General features: G+C 40.8%; 4 protein-coding genes across 5 annotated transcripts; 2 read left to right on the top strand and 2 right to left on the bottom strand.

Annotated features, from left to right (window-relative positions):
- Nucleotides 1–53: 53 nt before the first annotated feature.
- LOC108050001 (protein swallow) lies at nt 54–2,767 on the bottom strand. The gene is made up of 3 exons (XM_017131479.2): nt 2,398–2,767; nt 1,144–1,950; nt 54–824 (listed from the first exon to the last, which is right to left on the bottom strand). Exons 1-3 carry the CDS (start codon nt 2,669–2,671, stop codon nt 328–330), a joined length of 1,578 nt encoding a protein of 525 aa, XP_016986968.1. The 5' UTR covers nt 2,672–2,767; the 3' UTR covers nt 54–327.
- Nucleotides 2,768–3,173: 406 nt separating this feature from the next.
- On the top strand, nt 3,174–8,478 carry LOC108050022 (transmembrane GTPase Marf). Of its 2 annotated transcripts, XM_017131503.2 has the most exons (9): nt 3,174–3,475; nt 4,082–4,591; nt 4,826–5,115; nt 5,177–5,515; nt 5,806–5,817; nt 6,023–6,949; nt 7,018–7,188; nt 7,291–7,487; nt 7,630–8,478. In XM_017131503.2, exons 2-9 carry the CDS (start codon nt 4,294–4,296, stop codon nt 7,829–7,831), a joined length of 2,436 nt encoding a protein of 811 aa, XP_016986992.1. In that variant the 5' UTR covers nt 3,174–3,475; nt 4,082–4,293; the 3' UTR covers nt 7,832–8,478. The 2 variants fall into 2 exon arrangements, with proteins under 2 accessions (XP_016986992.1, XP_016986993.1); XM_017131504.2 differs by lacking the exon at nt 5,806–5,817.
- A 405-nt stretch (nt 8,479–8,883) lies between these two features.
- LOC108050024 (serine/threonine-protein phosphatase 6 catalytic subunit) lies at nt 8,884–10,544 on the bottom strand. Its single transcript, XM_017131505.1, has 2 exons — nt 10,296–10,544; nt 8,884–10,234 (listed from the first exon to the last, which is right to left on the bottom strand). The coding sequence occupies exons 1-2, from the start codon at nt 10,458–10,460 to the stop codon at nt 9,488–9,490; spliced, it is 912 nt and encodes a 303-aa protein (XP_016986994.1). The 5' UTR covers nt 10,461–10,544; the 3' UTR covers nt 8,884–9,487.
- Nucleotides 10,545–11,321: 777 nt separating this feature from the next.
- LOC108050057 (vacuolar protein sorting-associated protein 4) lies at nt 11,322–14,602 on the top strand. The gene is made up of 5 exons (XM_017131544.2): nt 11,322–11,480; nt 12,393–12,532; nt 12,711–13,572; nt 13,713–13,941; nt 14,004–14,602. Exons 2-5 carry the CDS (start codon nt 12,397–12,399, stop codon nt 14,103–14,105), a joined length of 1,329 nt encoding a protein of 442 aa, XP_016987033.1. The 5' UTR covers nt 11,322–11,480; nt 12,393–12,396; the 3' UTR covers nt 14,106–14,602.
- Nucleotides 14,603–24,240: the final 9,638 nt, after the last annotated feature.

The raw sequence follows: 24,240 nt of genomic DNA, 5'->3' as shown, positions 1-24,240 counted from the left end.
CGGGGCTAGAAGGTCAGTTTTCACCAGGCTCTTCACTTAGATGTTTTTCAATATAACTGGAAATGTGCAAATTTATTATTAAATTAAGCATATATACTCGGAAAGAAATAAATTTAACATTTCTCCTACAATACATCGACAAGTTTCTTATTTTGGAAGAATTGGTTTATAAAATATTTAAAGATTTTAATTTGGTTACACATGCACATATGGTTGGTTAACTGAATACGGGGCAATAAAATGCTGACGACGTGGGTAACTTAATGAGACATAAAATAACGAAATATGATAATACAAATAAATAAATAAAAAATTTCGGATGAGGGATTATCCTTGATTCCGTGGGTCGATAAACTCCTCCTCCGCCATTGGTGGCAGTCCCACCGTGAATGTGGCGTTGCTACTATTTGGGTCACCATTCCTGCACCGAACACAGGGCCCCAAAAGGCGGAGCATTCGGCTGCCCAGGGTGGTCCTTTTCGTCCTTAGATGGACATGTGTTTGTCGGTGGGACGACGACATCGACTGGACTAGCAGATGCGCCTGGCTATCGTTAATGCTCTGATTTTGACTCGTGTCCAGACTTTGATTTTGGCTGAGCTTGATGCGCAGCACCTCGACAACCCTGCTGTTGCGCTTGTCGAAGAAGTAAATGCCCCCGCTATCCGCCTGGTGACCCCTCCGCCTGGAGGAGGCCCGCTCCTCCTCGTGACCCTCCACCTCGATGGCCGAATCGTTGCTGCTCGGTTGACTGGACTCCGAGTTGTTGGGCGCCGGTTCTCTTCTGGCCAGTTCCCGAGATGAGGAGTCCCCTCGTACCTCGCCTTTGACATGGAACGAAAAAATTATTCATCATTAAAATTACATAAAGGTATACATTACCTTATTAAAAAAGCAAGTGGAGCCCATTTAAGCTTCGCTTATGCTAAAGAATTCGGGGCAAATTTTGTGCATTTTAAGAATAAACATGTATTCAAAGTGAAATAATAAATATATGATTGTATTAAAGAACCTATTTAAATTGGAAATCCAAAAATTTTTAGTTTTGTTTTATGCTGAAGAAGTCGCGGCTTAGTTTGTATTCAAGACTGTATGCTATCAAGAACAAAACATGTAAACGACTGTGACTTTGCTGATCCTTACCGTTTCCGCTGCCATCTGCTTCTATGATGACGCTGCTGTAGTCCAGAGATTGTGGGAGAATGGCCATTTTGGAGCGGCCGGGATTCTGTTGAATTCGAACTGGAGGCGTCACACTGAGCAGGGCCATCTCAATGGAGCCATCGGTGCTGTTGAAGGAGAGGTTGTCCATCGAATGGGGATGGGGCGTGGTCAGGGCCAAGGCATTTCCGGTGGCGGAGGGACAGGTGGCCGCCGAGAAGTCCGTTTGAGTGGCCCTTTCAATGCCTGTCGGCAGCCAGGAGTTCAAGGACCTCACAGAGTGGTTCTGGTAGCGGCTCAGCTTCTGATGGCAATCGCTTAGCTCGGTGCGCAGTGTCTCAAAGTTGTGCCTCATCTGAAGCATATCGGCTATCTTCTTGTTTAGGCAGCCCTGCACATAGTCGTTGTACGCCTGGAGGTGCTCCTTGTCGTGCTGCAGGCTTTCCTTATCCTCCTGCAGACTCTCGACCTTGGCCAGCAGACGTTCACAGCTGCAGCTCGAATTGGAGTAGGAGTGGGAGGAGTTATCCATCTTGGGCAGCTCGTTCTCCACCTCAAAGTGACCTTCGGTCCGACGCGATTTGGGCGTCAGGTATTCCGGCATGGAGCTGTGCCGCTGAAAGCCCATGCGCGACGCACTGCGTCGCTTCTGATCCTGGGCCTGGATTTCCGCTATGTATTGGCCCACCTTGCTGGTCACATGCCTATAGCGGCGCTTCGTGTACGCAGAGTGGATGTCCTGGTAGGACACAGCCTTGTTGCTGCGTCCGTTGCTGATTACGGCACATCCTGGAATCAAAAGATATGGTCAATATATGTCGGCACTAAATTCAAAAACCACTCTAACATACTTAAGATCGGAATTTAATTTAATTAATTTATAATTTTGATTTCACATATTATGAAAATAATGAAATCTGGTAACGAAAGACAGGTTCAAAACCCATAGCTGACCAATGAAGTTTTTTACGGTTAATATATAAATTATTAATAAGTATTTGATAATAAAACGAAAATTGGTTGAAAACCCACAGCTTAGCAAGGAACTTTACAAATAAATAATCGAAAATTTAGATTTAAAATTCGTTACGTTACTTGTTTATTAATTGTAGTAGTATCAAGAAGAAAATATATTTAAAATCATTTATGTTCAAAGTATTGCAAACAATTTTTTCCGGTGTTAATATATGTACATAAGTAACCAAGTTTAAAGTGGATTGTTCAGGGGTCACTCACCTTCATCGGCATCATCATCCTCCTCATCCTCCTGATCGCGGCCCACAGGATCGCTGACACAAGTTTTGGCACTTTTGTTGGCCACATCCGCATCCCCATCCCCATCCCCATCCGCATTGTCGTAGCAGATTTCCAAAAATGGCGCGGGATCCCGCTCGAAGGCCGCCGGCTGATGATGCTCCGAAAACAAGTTGCTCCTAGCACCCAGACCACTCACATTGTTCAACTGGTCAAACAGCTCGTCCGCCGGGAAACTCTCGTCCTGGAGACTCATCTTTTGACTGTCAAAACGGAAAAAAAAAAACGGACAAAAATAATTAAACACGAGACGAAAGCACAAAGTTTGAATGACAAATGGATTCTCGTTGGAAGGGCGCCGTTATTTCTTGGCTAATTGGGAAGTGCACGGGGTGACCATAAAAAAAACTGGCTTGTCTTATGGTAACACTACGACATTAATTGATGTTTTTTTTAATTAAAAAATGTTTAAACATATAAAAACAAAGAAAGATTCGAAACGGGAGATCTCTTTTTTTATTTTTATAAAGAATTTTTATATATAAGAAAATGTTAGGCACTAAAACTTTTCAGATCAGTTAGCTACATCTATATTATTATTTGACACTGTAGCAAATATTTGAATTTCCGAATTAAGATAAATTTAAATTTTCAAATTCGGTTTTAAGGTTGCAATTACATACCAAATCTCCATATTTTTGACTGGCAAGAAAATATACCAAATTAAGAAGTAAGACAAAATGCGCTAAAGCCTGAGGTAAGCAAGCAGCAAAATCGTCGGTCACACTTGACGTTACATCATGTGCATTTTAAAAGGCAAAATTAACTAAATTTCGTGGAATCACCTTAAAATAGCATTAAAAGCTCGATTAGATCGAGCAACAGGGTTCCAAGGGTCAAGCGGTGGAAATGTACGCTTATTGGAAGTTCGAGCAACGCTTTCCACGCATTTCCAACTGAAAACGCAGCAGACGAGGCGCAGCAACAACAAAACACCGGAGAGGAAAATAAATATAAATATAAAACAAATACAAATATGAGCGAGAGTGGCAACAATCAGGTTAGTTGACAAAGCGATAGAGAGCGAGGGGAGGGGAAGACTAAACTTTATCAATTCGATTTACGCACACAACTGTAAGTTGTCAAAAAACAAAAACTTAAGATTATATTGCTTTTTGCCTGTATTTGTTGCAGCGCAATTGGACCACGTGTGTGTGTGTGCAATTTGCGTTGCGGTATTTTCCTTTTCGCCACCTACAGTGCACACTCAAAATAGTAGACTAATTATATTAAAACCCCTTGAATTGGGAAACATTTAATCGAATCCACACATAATGCATGAATTAAATAAACATTTGTTTTATAAAACATGTGGAATATTACCTGGATACATTAATAATATCTTCATTTCTTAAAAACTTTTACATTAAAACAACCTTTTTGTAAGTGCTATTTTACAATTGTAGTTGGTAAAGTAGCATATATTTACTAAAATGTAAAGAAATCTCTAAAACTATATTTCCCAAAAAGGGAACATTTTTAATTTCGAACGAATATATTAAATATATGAATGACCACCCTTAATGAGCGTGCACTGTATTATTCATTATATTTTTCCTTTCATTTTGCCTTTGGTGTCATAATTTTTCATTTAATTTCGTTTCAGTTTTGTGACGTTGATTTTTGAGCAAAGACCCCAAATAGCAAAACACACAAGAAACAGATATTTCAGTTTTGAGTTTTTGGTGGAGGAGGAGCGAACCCGAATCCCTAGGCTGCATACCTTTTGTTTTGTATCGCAATTCTCTTCTTCCCCATAAAAAAACGAACCGAACCCATCTACCATAAATCCAATCGAATCTTGAACCGGATCCCGAAATGGCGGCCTACTTGAACCGCACCATCTCGCTGGTGACCGGGCAAACGGGACCCGCCCACGACGACGACGACCGTCACGCCTCCTCGACGGATACGGTGGACAAATCCTTATCCCGACTCAACTCATCGCTGCAACCATCGGGCTCCACGGCGTCCGCCAATCTGCTCCCGGAATCGCGGCTCTATCAATCCAACGACAAATCGCCGCTCCAGATCTTCGTGCGCGCCAAAAAGAAGATCAACGACATTTATGGGGAGATCGAGGAGTACGTCCATGAGACGACCACGTTCATCAATGGTGAGTTCACTGTTGGGGAAACCTCATAGCAAATAGGGTCCTTCTACCGTTTTCTGTATATAAACTCATTAATTTCAAATACTCTGTAAAAGCCATCAGAACACATCCTAAATAGTGGGTTATGAAGTAGTAAGGAATATGATGAAATAGTGTATCTTATCTAAGCATAGTGTAGGTACCTTTTTTTGGCGAAATTCACTGTGAACTAAGTTTTAATGGTATTACTTTTTTCAGCCTTGCATGCGGAAGCGGAGATCGTGGACAAGGCGGAGCGGGAGCTGTTCGAGAGCTATGTGCACAAGGTGGCCGGAATCCGTGAGGTTCTGCAGCGAGATCACATGAAGGTGGCCTTCTTTGGGCGCACCTCAAACGGCAAGAGCTCGGTGATCAACGCCATGTTGCGCGAAAAGATCCTGCCCAGCGGCATTGGGCACACCACCAATTGCTTTTGCCAAGTGGAGGGCAGCAACGGTGGCGAGGCGTATCTCATGAAGGAGGGATCCGATGAGAAGCTCAATGTGGTGGTAAGTCGGATCCCCAGTTCGTGTGTAAACACCTCGAATTAATTATCGCTTTCGACCGTAGAACATCAAACAACTGGCGAATGCCTTGTGCCAGGAGAAGCTCTGCGAGAGCAGTTTGGTTCGCATCTTTTGGCCCAGAGAACGCTGCAGCCTACTGCGCGACGATGTCGTCTTTGTGGACTCTCCCGGCGTGGATGTGTCGGCCAACTTGGACGACTGGATCGACAATCATTGCCTCAACGCTGATGTCTTTGTGCTGGTCCTCAATGCCGAGTCCACGATGACGCGTGCGGAGAAGCAGTTCTTTCACACCGTTTCCCAGAAACTGAGCAAGCCGAACATCTTCATTCTGAACAACCGCTGGGATGCCTCGGCCAACGAGCCCGAGTGCCAGGAGTCGGTACGGTCTTTTGCGAAGCCCTTTAGTTAGTCTATAGTCTCTTCTAGACCCTGCATTGTCATTACGTGATAAACGAATCATTGCCATCACTTTTATCATGAGACTTGAAATCAAATAGAGTTCAAATACGATGCAAAGATTCGTTTGCAAGCAGGGCTCTCTGTATATATCTCTATATATTTCTGACCACTTTGTATGCCTGTTGTGTCTCTATTGTTGATGTGTGTCTTTTATTTTTGTTTATTACCCAACCAAACAACCAACAAACTATCCACTGTAATCAACGCCAGGAACTGGCTAAGGTAATGAATGAGCTAGACCCAGTATAATGAACCGCTTCCTTGGCTCCCGAATACCCAATCCAATCCACTTTAGTTTCAAAAAACCACTTCGGCTATAGCCGATGAATATTCTTGTTTACTTTCCCGTTTTGCCTACTTAGTTGCCCTGACCCTTAAATAACTAATACGTATAGTTTCTTATGGGATAATTTTAATCAATTGATAGGTTAAGTCCCAGCACACGGAACGCTGCATCGATTTCCTCACCAAGGAGCTGAAGGTGAGCAACGAGAAGGAGGCCGCTGAGAGAGTTTTCTTCGTTTCTGCAAGGGAAACGCTGCAGGCGCGCATCGAGGAGGCCAAGGGCAATCCGCCGCATATGGGTGCCATTGCCGAGGGATTCCAGATACGCTACTTTGAGTTCCAGGACTTTGAGCGCAAGTTCGAGGAGTGCATCTCGCAGAGTGCCGTGAAAACCAAATTCCAGCAGCACAGTTCGCGTGGCAAGAGTGTTTCCGGGGACATGAAAAAGATGCTGGATGACATTTACGAGCGGATCACTATATTTCGTAATCTAAAGCAGGACCAAAAGAATCTGCTCACCGAACGCATTCAGGGCACCGAGACGCAGATGATGCAGGTCACGCGCGAAATGAAGATGAAGATCCACAACATGGTGGAGGAGGTGGAGGAAAAGGTGTCGAAGGCTCTGAACGAGGAGATCTGGCGTCTGGGCGTGCTTATTGACGAATTTAACATGCCCTTCCATCCAGAGCGTTTGGTTCTGAACATCTACAAGAAGGAATTAAATGCCCATGTCGAGAGTGGCTTGGGCAGCAACCTGCGTGCCCGCCTCTCCATGGCGCTGGCCATGAACGTGGAGTCCGCCCAGACGGAGATGACCGACCGCATGCACGCCCTGGTGCCCAACGAGCAGATCCTGGCCACCAGCACCAAGATGGTGGTGCGCACGCAGCCGTTCGAGATGTTGTACTCGCTGAACTGCCAGAACCTCTGCGCCGACTTCCAGGAGGACCTGGAGTTCAAGTTCAGCTGGGGCATTGCGGCGATGATCCAGCGTTTCACTGGGAAGGTTCGTGAGCGCAGCAAGAAGGGTCAGCCGGCGCTGGTTAACCGACAGAGCAGTATTGGAGTAAGTTGCTGGGTGGGGAGGATGTGGTTAACCTCTTGCTATAATTTAATATGAATCCCCATTTACAGCACAGCGTATCGACGCCCGCGACCACGCCGGTGGAGGCCACCCCTGTGTGCCTGCTGCCCGCTCCTGTAGTGGCTGGCATTACGCCTGAACAGCTGTCGCTGATCTCACGCTTCGCGGTGTCCTCCATTGGATCCCAGGGCACCGTTGGCGGACTCGTCGTCGCCGGCATCGTAAGTGTCCTTACTCTGACGTTCGCTCTACGCCTCTTGTGCTGACAAATGCCCAAGCAGGTGCTATTGAATAGCTATGTGCTGAACACTCACCACTTGCAGATGCTGAAAACGATTGGGTGGCGCGTCCTGGTGGGCGTGGGTGCCCTCTACGGCTGCATCTACCTGTACGAGCGCCTTTCGTGGACCAATTCCGCCAAGGAGCGCACCTTCAAGGGTCAGTACGTGCGCCATGCCACCAAGAAGCTCAAGATGATCGTCGACCTTACCTCGGCAAATTGCAGCCATCAAGTTCAGCAGTAAGTAATTTTATTTTTTTAATTAATTTTTTTAATTTGAACTTATTAGGACAAATGTTAATCCTAATATTTTTTAATTATACCTACGTTTTGGCCTCCCATTGAACTGTTTTAATGATGTAATATGCCTTCCTCTCTCCAGGGAACTTTCGAGCACCTTTGCCCGATTGTGCCGCACCGTTGACACCGCCACCACGGACATGAACGACGAGCTGAAGGCGCTGGACTCGCAGCTCAACATCCTAGAGACGAACCAGAAACAGCTGAAGTTGCTCCGCAACAAAGCCAACTATATACAGAACGAGCTGGACATCTTCGAGCATAACTATATATCGCCGCAATAGGGTGGGGAACTGTGAAACACGAGGAATCCTATGCGATCCAAAGCTTTAAAATGGGCTCACAAGGAATCCGGATAAGGAAAACACATACAAGCAAATGGGAAATCATAGAAATCAAGGAAAACCAAACACTTAAACGACTACAACAACAATAATTGACTATGTTTTTGTTGCTCAACTCTCAGTTTTTTTTCTTTTTTTATATAAATGCATGATTGAGCCAATCGATTGGTAAATCTTTATTCTCTTTCGTTAAAAAAAATTGTTGAGAATTATTTTAATTCCTAACTTTTTAACACTACTGCTGGTGTGATTATTTTGTTTTTTTGATAATTGTTGACCCCGAAACGTAACATACATACATAGAAATATCCAAACACACTGTGAGCATGGCCGGGTGCCATGGAAAACCAAGTTAAGATGAATTATATTACATGCCCCCCCTATAAAGAGTATGCCACTTATTTACCTTACCTTCTAATAGAAAGTCTTGTAATTATACATATTGTTTTTGAATTGGATGTTAGAATAATGAAATGGCTCTTTGGGGTAATGCAAACATAATATACAAATTTGTTGATGTTGCAAAACAGATGAATGATTCATGAACGAAAACGAAACGAAATAAAAGATATTTATAAAAGAAGTAATTGGTGACTTAATTTACTGGTAGGGGCGAAAAAGTTAAATAATAATTTTACTTTATATGCAGCACCTCGAAAGAGAAAGAGATGGAGGATGGACTTTTAAAGAAGGATTCTATTGGCCAGAAAATTATCCTTAAGATTTAATAAAAGGATTGTGTTTTCAATTAAATTGAGCTCAATAATGTAAATCATGCTTTTACTATGATGTTTTTGAAATGTGTTCTTTTAATTATGAAATTTTTGAGGAAAAGTAAATAAAGTTTCCCTAAAGGTAAAGCAAGTATAAATGGGTTGAAATAATACAACCGCAATCCCTTTAAGCAGTAATTTCAATACAAATATTGTAAACATTTCTTACCTTTCTGTACCAAACCCAATATTTATCGCCCATTGATTGCCGACAACGCATTTCAAAATTGTCTTTTTTCTTTTAATCGTATCGTTTTGATCGGGATCACACATTTGGTTATTCTTAGTTCTTGTTGTGCCACTTATTTTCTTCAAAGCATTATTAATACAAAATGTACAAAATATATAGTTCGTGTGTTGTTCACTGAAATAAATAAGTTTGGAATACAAAATATAGTGAAATACAAAATATAGTGAATCATATAAAGGCTTGCATCTGTAAATGTCTCTAGCTGCTCCAGCATCCATAATCAGTAAATACAATACTTGGATATACTTCCTAAACAAATCGAATCTATACTTTTTTTTTGGTGTTGCACTTTCACTTGCCGAAAACAAATAACAAAAGGTTAAACGTTGATCTTACTAAATAGATATGTGTTTGCCATACGAAAAGGTGTGTGTTTCTGTTTTGAGTGTTTGGTGTGGATGTTCTGAGTTGAAGGCGTTTAAAGGTATACAAATGGATCAGTCGAAGGCTGCTCTCCGCTGCTCCACAAGCGTAGATGATTATTTGCCACGATGCCAAAACAGTGGGCGGATCGTAATGGATCGGTATAGTATGGTATGGTATCGTACGTATCACACGGGGAATTGCATCGTTTTAGAGGAAGTAGGGCGTTGTGTTCTGCTTGGGTATCACCCGTTCTGCATCCGGTACCGCAAGAAAGATTTTCGTCTGCCTTTGCTGCGCCGTTTCAAAGCTCAGGATCGCAGCCACATTCCCACATCGATAGCAATAGTTCGGTGCCGACCACACGGTCACCAGTTTGCCCTCGAACATGTACTTGATGCCCTCGTTGACCAGTTGATGCGCCCGGCAGATCAGGTCCAAGTTGTTGATCGCCATAAAGTCCTTGGTCACATTGTGGCCAAAAAGCCAGCCGGCTCCACGCGGACTCTGGCCCCAGTACTCCATGTCCTCGGGATCGGACCACACCAGATCGCAGAAGGCCCCCTTGTACGGTATCTCGCCATTGCGCTCGATCGTCCGGATCTGATCCAAGGTGATTATCTCGGGACTCAGGCCGCCGTGCACGCACAGTACCTCTTCGTCGATGATGGCGGCGATGGTGAGCAGGTCGAAGACCTTGCAGCAGTACTTCCATCCGTTGGCATTGCCGTACTTGCTAAAGCACTCGTCGAAGAAGCCGTACACCTTAGTGATCTGCCGCGTCTCGTGGTTGCCCCTCAGCAGGGTGATCCTGCTGGGATAGCGGGCCTTCAGGGTCAACAGTCTGGTGAAGGTTTCTAGCGAGTAATAGCCCCGATCCACAAAGTCACCCATGAATATGTAGTTGGTGTCCGGCACTTGGCCTCCCGTTCGGAACAGCTGCTCCAGGTCGTAGAACTGGACAGAGGGATAAACCGGATTAGTGGGCACTTCGGATAACGACAGGGACAATGCTCACCTGACCGTGGATGTCGCCGCAAACGGTGACGGGCGTGCTCACGGGCAGGATGTTCGTCTCTTCCAGCAGGATGTCGCACACCATCTCGCACAGCTTCTTCAGCTCATTCTCCGGCAGGTACTTGCACTCCTTCACTACCTCTATCCATTTGTCCACATCGCCCATGCTGACTGTATTATAATCCACTTCCTCTCCACCAAAATATTATAAATAATATAATTATTATTTGTCCACCTCTAGCTGGCAGTAAACTATATCGATATTCGCACTTTGTGATATCGATTGCCCGACAAAATCGATAAGTCGCCAATTAAAGAAATGAATTTAAAACATTTTTTGATTTTAAATTAATTACATTTTTCATTTATTAATATTGTTTATAAAATTAATAATATTTATCTATTATCAATATCCATATGTATAACTATAAAAACCCGGTTGATTTTAAATAATGATTTTTGTTTGCCAATTTTCGCAATTTGTTTGCTGAAAATAATTTTTTTTTGGCTGTGAATGCCACTTTATTGGAAATTTTATAACGAATTCAACGAGATATGACATTTCAACATACGACCACTATTCCCTGGGGTTTCGATTAAAAAACCGACAAATTGGACCGATTTTTCCGGATTTCGGCCAAAATATTTTCCAAAAAAAAAATTTTTAATTTTGTAAAAAACTTTGTTCAAAATTTTCTTCTGGGAATACAGCTTTTTGGAAATTTTATAACGAATTGAACGAGGTATGACATTCCAACATACGACCACTATTTCTCAGTGTTTTGAGTAAAAACCGAAAAATAAAGCTGCATTTTCCGGATTTCTGCGAAAATATTTTTCCTAAATGGTGCCCCCATGATTTGAAAACAAGACTAAATATGATGGGCCACTGAAATAACTTTATAGTTAGATAAATTGAAACTTTAATAGTGAACATTTCTGGATTTTAAAAAGCCCGCGGTTAGAGTGTGTGACCAGCTGGCAGGTCATGTTTAGCTGTATTTCATTCTAACGTCGAGCACCCGTTGCGGCCACACTGGCAAATAAAAAAAAACAAGACGTCGTCATTCGCGTTGGAATTCCAACAAAATAGTTAAGTTTTCCTTTTGTTTAACAACCGTCGAACAGCCAACGAGTAAGCCAGCGACGACTGCCTGGATTTCGGAGCAAGTCAGCCAGCATAAAGGTGAGTAATGTCGGAGATCCCCGCCCCCAGAGTTCGCGATTTATGAATGCCGCTGTGTGTGGAGCATTAGTCATGCCCAGAAATTCGATTTTGCTCGCGAACTGCGTCACCGCAGGACCCTGAAACCGGAATCGGAGTTACCACTGCCCCCGGGATTGGGTAACCATTATCTTCGATTTTCCACGCTCCCAGTGGGAGTACGGTATCGGGTAGCAAGAGGAAGCAGAAGCCTAGGTTTTCGCCCTTAATTGGAGGCCAAATCCCGATGGGGAGGGGCCAATAACACCTCGAAATATGTTGTCTATAAGCTATATTGTGGAACTTAACTTAGAATTTATCCCATCCAAAATATTTGCATCTGAATAATATAAATATAGGATATAGGCCAAGTATAGATCGGATCTCAGTCATTTTTATAAAAGTCGACCTTGCAACTATAACTCAAGTAATAGTTGTAATATTTATAAAGACAGGATATACAGCCTGAACAATTTACATTAACTACAATTTAAACATTGCATAAATCAATATACCTACCAATTTATTTGTCGTAAACAAACATATAGTTATCAACTCCGTTCAATAGCTTAAATCCTTATTATCTTTAAACTAATAATTCAATTCTATATAGTTGAATTAAGAATTCATTGCATACAATCTTACGTTCGATATGTGACCAATCTCTGGTCAGACTAAATAGATACATTTATATTAAGTTTATCATAAACTGCATATAAACTGCATTGACGTCGCAATCAATTATTATTTACTACCGAAATTTAAAAATGTAACCCGAAAATATACACAAAAAACACACTTGCCAACGCAAGTGATATCATTGCTGTAAGGGCGTTTTAAAGTAAAGTAATTGAAGATTTATGTTTTAATTGGTACACCATTTTCACTTTCCAGCAACATGGCAGCCGGAACCACACTACAGAAGGCCATCGATCTGGTGACCAAGGCCACCGAGGAGGACAGAAATAAGAACTACGCGGAGGCATTGCGTCTTTATGAACACGGAGTGGAGTACTTCCTGCACACCATCAAATGTAAGTGCTTCTTCAGGAAAGAAAGTACATTTAAAGGTTGAGCGATTAAATTTTCATATTCTCAAAACGCTATTTGAATGAGAACATTATATGTAAATTACTTTCCAACATATTTGCAGTCAACTTGTATAATCAATTGGTAAAATACTAATAAAATGGTTGGCTCCTCCCAAAACAGATGAGGCGCAGGGCGAGAAGGCCAAGGACTCGATACGGGCCAAGTGCCTGCAGTATTTGGACCGGGCCGAGAAGCTCAAGGAGTACTTGAAGAAGGGCAAGAAGAAACCGATCAAGGAGGGCGGCGAGTCGAGCGCCAAGGACGACAAGGACAAGAAGAGCGACAGCGATGATGAGGACGGCGACGATCCCGAGAAGAAGAAGCTGCAGAGCAAGCTGGAGGATGCCATTGTCATAGAGAAGCCGAAGGTGCAATGGTCCGATGTCGCCGGCCTAGATGCCGCCAAGGAGGCGCTGAAGGAGGCCGTTATCCTGCCGATTAAATTCCCGCAGCTGTTCACCGGCAAGCGTATACCGTGGAAGGGCATCCTTCTGTTCGGACCGCCCGGTACTGGTAAATCGTATCTGGCCAAGGCCGTCGCCACGGAAGCCAATCGCTCCACATTCTTCTCGGTGTCCAGCTCCGATCTGATGTCCAAGTGGCTTGGCGAGTCTGAAAAGTTGGTCAAGAATCTCTTCGAGCTGGCCCGCCAGCACAAGCCCTCGATTATCTTCATCGACGAAATCGATTCAATGTGCTCGGCGAGATCGGACAACGAGAACGACAGCGTCCGGCGCATCAAGACCGAGTTTCTGGTGCAAATGCAGGGCGTCGGCAATGACACCGATGGCATCCTCGTTCTTGGAGCCACCAACATACCCTGGGTCCTCGACTCGGCCATCCGTCGGCGATTCGAGAAGCGCATCTACATTCCGCTGCCGGAGGCGCACGCCCGTCTAATCATGTTCAAGATCCATCTGGGCAACACCACGCACGTGCTCACCGAGCAGGATCTCAAGGAGTTGGCCGGCAAAACCGAGGGGTATATAACCTGACATTTTCATTGGTGGCCTTATTTATGTGGCTATACGTTACAATTCATTCCCACATAAAATCAATCCACCTTGCCCGCTTTTCATATCTAGAATTTCAAACTAACTGATTGTTTTCTCTGTGTTGCAGCTACTCTGGCGCGGATATATCGATCGTGGTGCGCGATGCCCTCATGGAGCCTGTGCGCAAGGTGCAGACCGCCACACATTTCAAGCGGGTATCAGGTCCGAGTCCCACTAACAAGGATGAGATTGTCGACGATTTGCTGGTTCCGTGCTCACCGGGCGACCAGGGCGCCGTCGAGATGAACTGGATGGATGTGCCCAGCGACAAGCTCTTCGAACCGCCTGTGACCATGGTAAGGATTTGGAATTCATCTACATTTATCCAAGTACTATTTTTGGTATCCTATTTTTGTAGCGCGACATGCTGAAGTCCTTGTCCCGCACGAAACCCACTGTCAACGAGGACGATCTGACAAAGCTGCGCAAATTCACAGAGGACTTCGGCCAGGAAGGCTAGACACACGATCCCCGCCAGAAACCGTCAGCACCACCAGCTAATTCTAATTGTTGCCTATTGCATAAATTCAAACACGTTTTACTTCTGGCTCTCCTTAAACATTTTTTTTTATTTTATATATATAATATGTATACATACGATATATGGTTAAATTGTAATTCAAATGCGTCGTGCGATTGCTAAGGAGACAACGGAGATGCAGTGAGCAGTGAGAAGAGGTTGGGATTGTTGTAATCACAAAGTCAATGTATTTTTGTACTCTTAATGTTAAGTGATAGAAGAAACCCGAAATCCAAACCGAATGCAATATGTGTGTCCGCCGTTGCGCTTGCGCAACGTATTTGCCACTCGGACTTGCCACGGACACCTAACCAGATCGCATCAAGAGGAGGAGAAGGACGGAGGAGTAGCAAGTGGAGGAGTTTTAGCGCAGCCGAGCAAACCTATTTAAAATGTAACGTACCAGAAATAAAAGCGAAAATTGTATACAATACCGACATCCCGAGAATGACAATTGCCAATTGCTAGTGACTCGGCGTGCGGGGAATACCTCCGCCGCAAATGACCCCATTCCAATGTAAGCCACCAGGTGGGTGGGAAGCGGACAATCGGCCATGTGGAGAAACTAAGCGAGTGGGAGTATTTTCGGCCTAAAGTGGCGCAAAAGAACGCGCCACTTTTGCCGCCTGCCCTACATGCCACATGATAAGATCTTTCTGCGCTGCCAACGGCCCACCAACATAAGTTCGTTTCTGGCCGATCGGCCAGATATTATCTATCGGGCATCATGTGAACGCCGCCGGCGCACAGTGGGCACAGATGTCTGGAAATAAGTGATTCCAAAATATCTCCTATTTTTAACCCTTTTTTGTATAGGATTTTAATGTTTCTGGACTCTATTGATAAATTGAGTTAAATTGTATACCTCTTTTTTAGCCTTATTATGTATCGAAATGATCCTTAATATATTATGAATTCTAATGATTAATTGACTTAAATATTATACCTCCATTATGTATCGGACCTTAATAATTTTTAATATATTGCAATGATAACGTTTTATTTTATGTTAATCTAGCTTTAATTAGTTCGGCATCATTTTAATAAGTAAAATAAATGCTGTAAAATATGAAATGCAGATTTTAATTTTATGTTTGTTTAATTTTTTGACAATTATTTACAATTTGGATTTAAGCAACTTTTAAAATGAAGAAATTAAATAAATAGAAGTTATAAGCAGATTATAATACTGATGATAGATGAAAGTATAAAAAGCCATTAAATTTAGTTATGAAAAAAAGGGTTTGGTTATCTTCTTTATTAAAATGTTTTATATAAACTGTATCCAAAGGTATTTAAAAAAGCTTTTTAACAAATTAACAATTAACAATATTACATTTTGTATATTATAAATAATATTTTATGATTTTAGTTTGTTTATTTTAGCGATCAATTCCATAGTGCGCCGCCGAAAGCTCCGAGCAGCGATCGTGGGGCTCGGGCTCGGGTTTTTCAACTTCGGATCGTTGGGGTTCCGATCGTGAGTTTGAGCCGGGCTTTGGGCTAGAGTTTCAGTTGATCTTCAGCCGCAAAGGCTAGAGGTTCGGGAATCCAAGATCGGTCCGCGTTGATATTTACCAGCTTTTCGCCCGCACATTGACAGTTCCGTTACGTGAGTGCAGCATTGCACAGAGCCAAAATATACAAAGATACAAAGCCAAAAGATACAGATACACGGCAACAACATTTCTCGGTTTGCTTTGCGCAACTTTGTTTTCTGGTGGCAAGCGTGAAAAAAGTGCGTATTTTGTTGTGATTTGTTTTTGTTTGGTGTGCAATTGGTTTTTGTTTTTTTGTTTGTTGTGTTGTGGTTTCTTGAGGTGCATTAATTACCTGGCTTATGGGCCTGGCCCTTTTCTTTTGGCCTCCCTGGTTTTACCCACAGTTTATTTGATCTCTTTTTCTTAGTGCGGTCAATAGTCCACGGAGAAAAATTATTTACCATTTAGCCATTATAACACATAAAGTATTAAACATGTCTTGTTGTTATAAATTTTAAAATAATCATAGGTTTTGTTTGAATGTTTTTGACAACATCTTAAACCAACTTTTAATTGTAATGCTTAGTTTATTTTTTTTTTAACTATAACTTTGTTAAATTTGAGTAAGACACAAAAAAAGCTGCTTAAAAACTGTATTAATTCTCATTTCTATTAAACAATTTTGTTGATCTATATCTTTCGCTGATGTTCTTTTCGATTCTTTAATGTTTGATTAGGAGAGCTAACAATTCATTTCTTTTTAATATTTGTTTTGCTGATGGAATTTCTGACTTTGTTATCTGTATCTTCTAGATATATAAGATATATGTTTTAAGCGGTATGTTGCTGAAGGTTTCTTGTAAAAAATGTGGTAGTCAGCATGATGTGGACTTGTGGGAGAGCCAGCAAAGGGGCCATGAAAAATGTATAGTAATTTTTCCCAGTGTGGTACTGCCGTGGTGAAGCGCAACTTTCACGCGCTTCAGGTGAAAACCGTGAGCCGGGTCCGAAATAAAAATAAGCGAAATGAAGAAGAAGTTGAGAGCGAAGCCGCACAGCAGCCGAACACACATAATTTGTTGTTATTTTTGTGTTGTTATTATTATTATTGTTATTGTTGTTGGTATAGTTGCTGCTGCTGGTGGACTGTGTTTTTCCCCCATATTCGCATTGTTTTACTTATTTTTTTTTTACGTGCCTTACTTCGAGTTTTTGGCTACCGTTTTTTTTATGTGTCAGTTGGAGTTTTGCGAAACTATTTCAGAAATGCATATTTCTTGCGGCGCAAATTTGTCCAACTGACTGAGTTATGTACATAAAATTAAGTGCATTGCAGTGTACGGGAGTAGCTTTTCATCCTCGTAGTTTGTTTTTTTTTTTTTTAAGTGTGTCGCCCTGCTTGCATTGATTGCATCCAGTTTGTTTGGTTTTTCGTGCGACCAGGCATATTATGCATGTTTCGATTAAACTTGTTTGCAGAGGCATTAACATCAACACCTGAACTCCCCCCTCCCCACCCCACTAGCAGATCAGAAAAAACTAAAAATCATGCTGACATTGACACGAATTGTCGACGCCAGCAACAACTAAAAAAAAAAAAACAAAACAAAATAAGACACAACACAAACAAAAGTCAAATCATACAGTTTAAAGTTGAAATCCAAACAAAACTGCCAACTCCAAATTTATGACTAAGATTTGTTGTATGTGGCTCCACAATTAAAGTGCATAAAATTCCACCAATGTCAGAAGCCAACAACAATGAAATATATTAATTTAGCTTACTAATTTGTTGTTGGTTCATTCGGTGGCACATCGCACCGAAAGAAATAATAATATTGAAAAGCGGTTAAACTTGCATGATTGAAATAATTCTTATTTATTAACTTGCCAAATATCAATTTGTTGATAGAGCTGTATTTATTTCAAGTTGATTATTTCACGTAGAGAAAAAAAGAAAAGTTAGTTGGAGGACATCATTTTTGCAGTCCAAATATCAAATAGACCTCATTGACCATTATTTTTTTCCGTGTGTCATTTTTGAATTGCATTTGGAGTTAAACAAACCGATCGAAGAGCCAGCGAACAATCAACTCTTGATGATTGCTGGTTGTCGATTGGCTTTGCTGGCTGGCGGTTACCACCTGCCTGCGTCGAATTGCCCGAGGAACAAGGTCGTTTACCACGCATATTATCAAATGCAAATGGACATTATGTCTGCTAAATGCTGGAAAATTTCCTCAAATTAATTAAGCGTAATTCGTTGGATAATGGCTGCATTCAATTTGTTTACCCTTGCCTTGTTCACTTATGTATGTACATCCAATTGTGCCATGTCTTTCGATGCGCCTATTATTTTATTTCATATTTTATTTGTCTATCACTTAAAGTTACCAATTAAAAAGTTATAATTGCTTGGAAAAGAGACTATAAAAACCAGCGCAAACAAATTAAATTTCTTTTGTTCTTGACACAGCAAAGCGAGGCATGTAATTACAAAGAATAATTATTTTTATCTGGTGCGTTAATTGTGGTTGTCATTACGTTGGCCAAGAGAGTGGAAAGCGAGAGATAAGTCAGAGTTCTAGATTTTCAAGCTTCGATTCTGGGAAAATTCTATTTAAGTGTGACACTCTTTTTTCCACACATTTTTATGCCATATAATTAACATTTTTCAACCCATTTCTATTTCAAGGAAAATGCCTTTAACATAAGTTTGATTTAGTTAATATCTGTCAAATATTTTTAGAAGCCTTACATACATATGTTATTAATAGGGATTAATTTAAAAAGGCATATTAGTTTAATTTTGCTTATAATACTGAACGTTTACTTTCTGATAAATAGTTTATGTTGTGTCAACATAGTTTTACCATATTTTTTTCTTGTGTAATCTAGCTCTTCTTCAGACAAGATATTCTTTATGGCGGCTCTCTCTGCTTTTTATTTAATCATCTCATTGTCGTTGGGTAACTGGGCCAGAAGGTTTCATAAGACAAGAAATGATATATGGTAGTGCCTCATTAGGTCAACTCGTTCCATGAACCATAACTATAACTATAGCTATAACTGGCAACTTGATGCTGTCGCCGGGAAATGACAAAAGAGTGCTGGTAACATATTTCGGATCGGAGTGTGGTGTTCCCGAAAACTGTGTCGCATATACCTAGCCCATTCATTGCATGCATGTAATTGTGCTCGTTTCATTTTCGGATTGGCTGCTGTTCCACTTTACCGTTGCATTTGGCTGATTTATGGAATATTGTTTACATATTACTGCTGTTCTGCATCGCCAATGCGGATTGCATGGCCCCACGAAAAGTTCTGTGTGACGGGAGGCATAAAAAGCACCTCGAAAACGGGCATAAATAGCCGCCACTAATTGCATGCAACAGCTATGAAAAGGTACACCTATAAAAAAAAAAAGGTTTAAGTCTTAAGCGGAAATGTGCAGTAATTTTGAAAACACACATATGTGATTACGATCTGAGAAAGTCATTTTAACTTTTAAGCTTAGGTAGCTTCAGCTTTAGCTCTTTAGGTATTCTTGGTATTTTTATTTGTAATAAAATTTACATAAATAAATAACTTTACAGCCTCAAATTATGAATTTAATATTAAATTATATTTAATAATTTATAAACTTCGTTCAGTTTTCATAGGAACAGGCTAGTCAAATGAAAAGTCAAAGCTTGGTTTTTACTCCCTTTTAATTTAATTTGCTCGTTTTTTCCTGTGTAACTGCCAACATTGGGTTGAAAATCCCCAAAGGCGCGAGCGGAAACTTTATGCTTTGCTGGTTTTCGTTATATTTTCTTGCCCCAGCTTAGGCTCTCGACTTGAATCGGATCGGCTTCCTCCCTTTTTTTTTTAAGTTGCTGGGTCCGTCGTAACAAACAGGAAACTATTTTATGCTGCCATGCGAAAATTGGCTAAGGAAATTTATGTATGTATTTTCGGTTTTTGGGTTTTCCTTACTTCTTTTTCAAATAGCTTTTTTTTATTATTGGGATTGCAATCAGACAACGGCCATCGGTGGCAAGTTTGTTGCCTAAGTCTTTCGTTTGGCAAGTGGCATTTTGCCTAAAACATGAAAAAAATCTCTAATTATTAGAAAGGCTGATTAGTTAAATATAAAGTAGAAATAAAAAAATATAGTCATGCTATTTTAGGCAAAAAAATAAAAAATTTTAAACCGAATAAGAATGTTGAAACCGGAATTTGCGTTGTTTAAATTCAATTGCACTCAAAACTTCAACAATAATGAATCGATTGCCTTACTGTTTTTACGACTAACCTCATTTTTGAAATCAGACTGGGAACCCATAAATCACATTGGATTTCTTCATTATCTGTTCGATTTCTTAGTGGAATTTACCGTTTGGGCTTGGAGAGTAAAAAGTAATAATAATAAAAGTTTTAACTATTGCATTGGGGTTTTTGTTTTTGTGCTTCGCTTGACATGAGCACATACTGTCCGTCTGTCTGTCTGTATGTATTTGGCTTGACAAATCAATCAAACCGCTTCATGCGAATTTCGATTGCACAAAGACACAAGGCGAAGACAATGCATTGGTATTGTTTTTTTTTTGTCTGGCATTTGGCAATGCCGAGTGGCCATTTCCATTGTCCGCCATTCGTTTGGCCCACGTCCAGAGTTTAATGAGACATTCGGCCGGACGGACAGAAGGTAGAAAAGCGCTGCCAGCTACGGACTGCACTTTTCTTTGGCTTGGTTCGGTTTTCTCTATCGATTCGCAGACTTTCCCAGCCAGTTCTCAGTTCGTCTCACTTTTTCCCATTCAAATGGGACCTAGACACAGGAAAAAAAATTATATTTAAAATTATTGTACTGATGCCAGGCACCTTAATAATAAACTTAATTTTAGAAAAATTTACCAGGCAAAAAAATCTTAAAGATACAAAGTTTAAGATTAAATTAAAGGTAATTTAAAAATGTCAAAAACATATTTTCTAAAATATCAACTTCATACTTTTAATAAAGGAAAGTTCGTAAAACTAAAGAAGATTAACTTTCCCAAAGAAATTACAAATAAGCCTTGAAAATATTACACGACTTTTTGATATTTATTATCTCAGTGTATTCCGAGTTTCTAATTGCGACGGTGGCTTCAAGCACTGAAGAAGATCTTGAAGAAATAGCTAATTAGCCTTGCAAATTTTATATTACTCCTTGATCTTATTTTGCTCAGTGCACTCTGAGTTTCTAATTTTAAGTACTTGCATCGAGTTTTTCCGTGCGATCGCAGAGATCACAGGCACTCGTTCTTCGTAATGAGCTGAATTAGCCGTCAAACGCGAAAATGAGCAACGGAAAGCGTCAGAGCCGCCAAATTGGGTTAATCTATTTGAAAGTGGAAGCGCTGGCCACAGCACCACCAGCGAATCAAGTCTACCCACTATATACACGTATATATGTATACATAAATATCAACATCTGATAGAGCCCATGCGAAAGTCGCCTTAGAAGCATTATTTTGTGCGTTACTTTCCATTTTGATGGCGATGTTCAAGAGTTGGTGTTGAGCTGATGATGCTGACTTTTGTCGCTGCTTTCTCAGCAACTTCACCTGTCAACATTTTTCCATTCTTTAACGGCACTCCATGTTGAGATCTTCACACGATCTTCCAAGCGAACAAAGGGCCTCCACTTTGGTGATGATAATGATCATGTGCTGACATCCGCTCGGATCGGTGGGCTATAGCTAATGAAGGTGATCGGTTTGGTCACGGCAAGTTAAGGAAATCGCAGTCGATTTAAAAAAAAGCTTTCGTTAAATGTCTTTTCTTCGACATAATTGAGTCATTAATTAAACTTATTTTTACAGCTTTGGTTTATTTGGAATAACAATTTACTTCTTGAGAAAACAAAACACTAAAAGATTAAAAGCTCTTAAGAAAAGGGTTAATGAAATAAACACAAATCAACATCAACAAATTTAAGTATTACTTTGAAAACTTATACTTTATTTAATGATAAATATTTATGATTATCAGAAATGCGAAATTCCCGTTAGATAAATTAATTAAATTCTTAAAGAATGTTAATAGAATTGTATATCTTATTGAAGAACATTGTGGTTTTTTCTTATACTCCCATAAATGAATACATAAAAGAATTTTCTGAAAATTCATTATTTTTATCATTAAGCTTTAATGATTTTATTGGAATTCACCTATTCTTAATCATGCGATTAGATAGTTAGCATAACAGCAACTTCACATAAGGCTTAAATTTGTATAAAATTATTGTGACTTCTAGAAACATAATATTTAATCAGGATTGATTTGAATTCAGCACAATTTGATCTTTGTTTTATCACCTTTATATTATTTGGCACATAAAAACGAAGTTACTTAAAGTCCAAGCAATCTATACTCAAGTTCAGTTAAGTTCATTTGAAATTTTGCCATGTAATATTATAATAATGCATTCGTTGTCTGCTGAAGCGATGACAAAATATTTCGTGGGCGGGCAATTTCCAGAGGTACGAGCATTTGACAAAAGTATCTTTGTAAAATGTTGCACAATCGCCGGTGTTTGGATGCTAATTGATAGATCACGTCCTCCGCCCAACGAAAGTGAAATGAGTGTTGATTGAACAACGCGTTTGTTAATCGATAGGGGAAACAGTTTCGGATTCCGCTTCAGATTCGGTTTCAGTTTCAACTTCAGTTCCAGTTTGGCGATTTGGTGGCCAAAGGTTTTCACTTTCGTTTGTCACATCTTCGCCTGAGTCACACACCTTCATCCGCCTCCATCCACCGCACCTCCCCGTGCAATTTGGGCCGAGTATATTAGCCAAAAGTCAACAAATGGCTTTGTCCGCCTGTTGACCCAAATGCGTGAGCCGGCCAAAAGTTGTCGGGCGGGATTTAGCGGCCAGAATGCTCGTCAGTCAAGTGTAAGGTCAATGGACTAGGCGCCGCAGTTGCAAGATAAACGAGACAAGAGACATCAGACACAAGACACCAGACAACAGACACCAAACGTGAGACCATCGCAGCACATGCGCAACATCCTGTTCGGGTGGCACTGCAACCGGCCTATTATACAATGGCCACTGGCTACACTGAGAAAAATAACCAGACCATTGGCGAGCCACTCACGACTATTCCTTTTTCTTTCATATTTACTTTTAAATTGTCGATTTCTGGGGATTGGTTCTAGGATTAGCTTATCTATTCTATGTTCATAGTTTTTGAAATCTTAGTATGTCTAGAATTTTTCCTCGAAATTGAAAAGGAAAAACAAAGTCTACAAATCGACATATCATTTCATGTAGCTGAGGTGGTTTGAGGTGTATGGGTATTGTACCTTGGTCCTTGTATAATTCGTACAAGTACTTAGGTTCAATTCCTGTACAGGCCACCCCAGCATTTTGGCCTTTTTTTTTATTTACTTATAGCTATACCTTGTGTTGGTCAACTTTATCCGATTTAACATTATTGGCAAATTAAAATATTATCAAAATATAAGAGTACATTAATAATGTAATATAATCAATAAGTTTGGACTTAACATTCCATGTAGCTGAGGTGGTCTGAGGTGTACGGGTGCTGTTCTTAGGTCACAAAGGGAATCGTAGGATCAATTCCTGTATGGGGCGACCTCAGCATTTTGTAATTTTTTTTCTTGTTTCTCAATAAATATATACTATATATTGAACTATTTACTCATTTTCTTTTCTAGAAGCTTGTTAAGTGAATGACGCATTGCGGCAATTTTATATTATTCATTTTTAAAATGAACTTGGTATTGTTAAGTTTGATACAAATAAATATAAGTTATCGTGTGCCTCCATTATATTTTGTTCGTATTATATATCATTATTGTTTTTCTTTTTTTAATGTCATTAACGGTTGAAAGGAAGACTATTTTGTATATTTTATTTGTTTGAAATAATATTTTTTTCTGTGTGCAGCGAAACCGTTTAACTTATTTGAGTTTGACTCTTCTGATTGCAGACGACTGATCGCCAGCCATCAATCAGGCCATCAATCAGTCAATGCCGCTTGTCGCAAATTGGAGCTGGAGCTGCAGTTGGAGTCGGAGTTGGAGTCGTTGGAGTCGCTCTCCCTTCTCGGAGAAAGCCGAAGTGGCAACCTGAAACCTGGACAGTGGATCAGCGACAGAGACCGCGATCCAAGACTCAGTACTCGGTACTCGATACCTGATACCCGATACTCGACATTCGGCATCCGAGATCCCAGTGGAGTTTGGCGACACTGTCGGCGGTGTCTATGTCTGTCTGCCTTTTGGCTAAGTCAGTCAGTGAGTCAGACACTCGAACTTGTTGTCATAGTTATAGTACCGACTCCACAACTACAACCACATCCACATCCACATCGTCTTCGCTTGGCTTTGCTTCTTTTTTTTTGCTGCTGCTGCTGCTGTTGTTGTCGCCCCGCAGGTTCACAAATAAGTGAAAGTGAATTTGTTTATTGTATATTTTGCTATTACCAAAGCGAAAGAGACGCATAACACCATTGAGACAAGATCTACAACTGGAGACACTGCAATTCCATTGAGTGAGAGAGATCCAAGGGGCAACAGATTGGGCATTCGATCA

Source organism: Drosophila rhopaloa, unplaced genomic scaffold, assembly GCF_018152115.1.
Source record: "Drosophila rhopaloa isolate 14029-0021.01 unplaced genomic scaffold, ASM1815211v1 contig_3, whole genome shotgun sequence".
NCBI lineage: Eukaryota > Metazoa > Arthropoda > Insecta > Diptera > Drosophilidae > Drosophila > Drosophila rhopaloa.
Note: the sequence above shows the minus strand (reverse complement) of the source record. Positions and strands in the feature narration are given on the sequence as shown.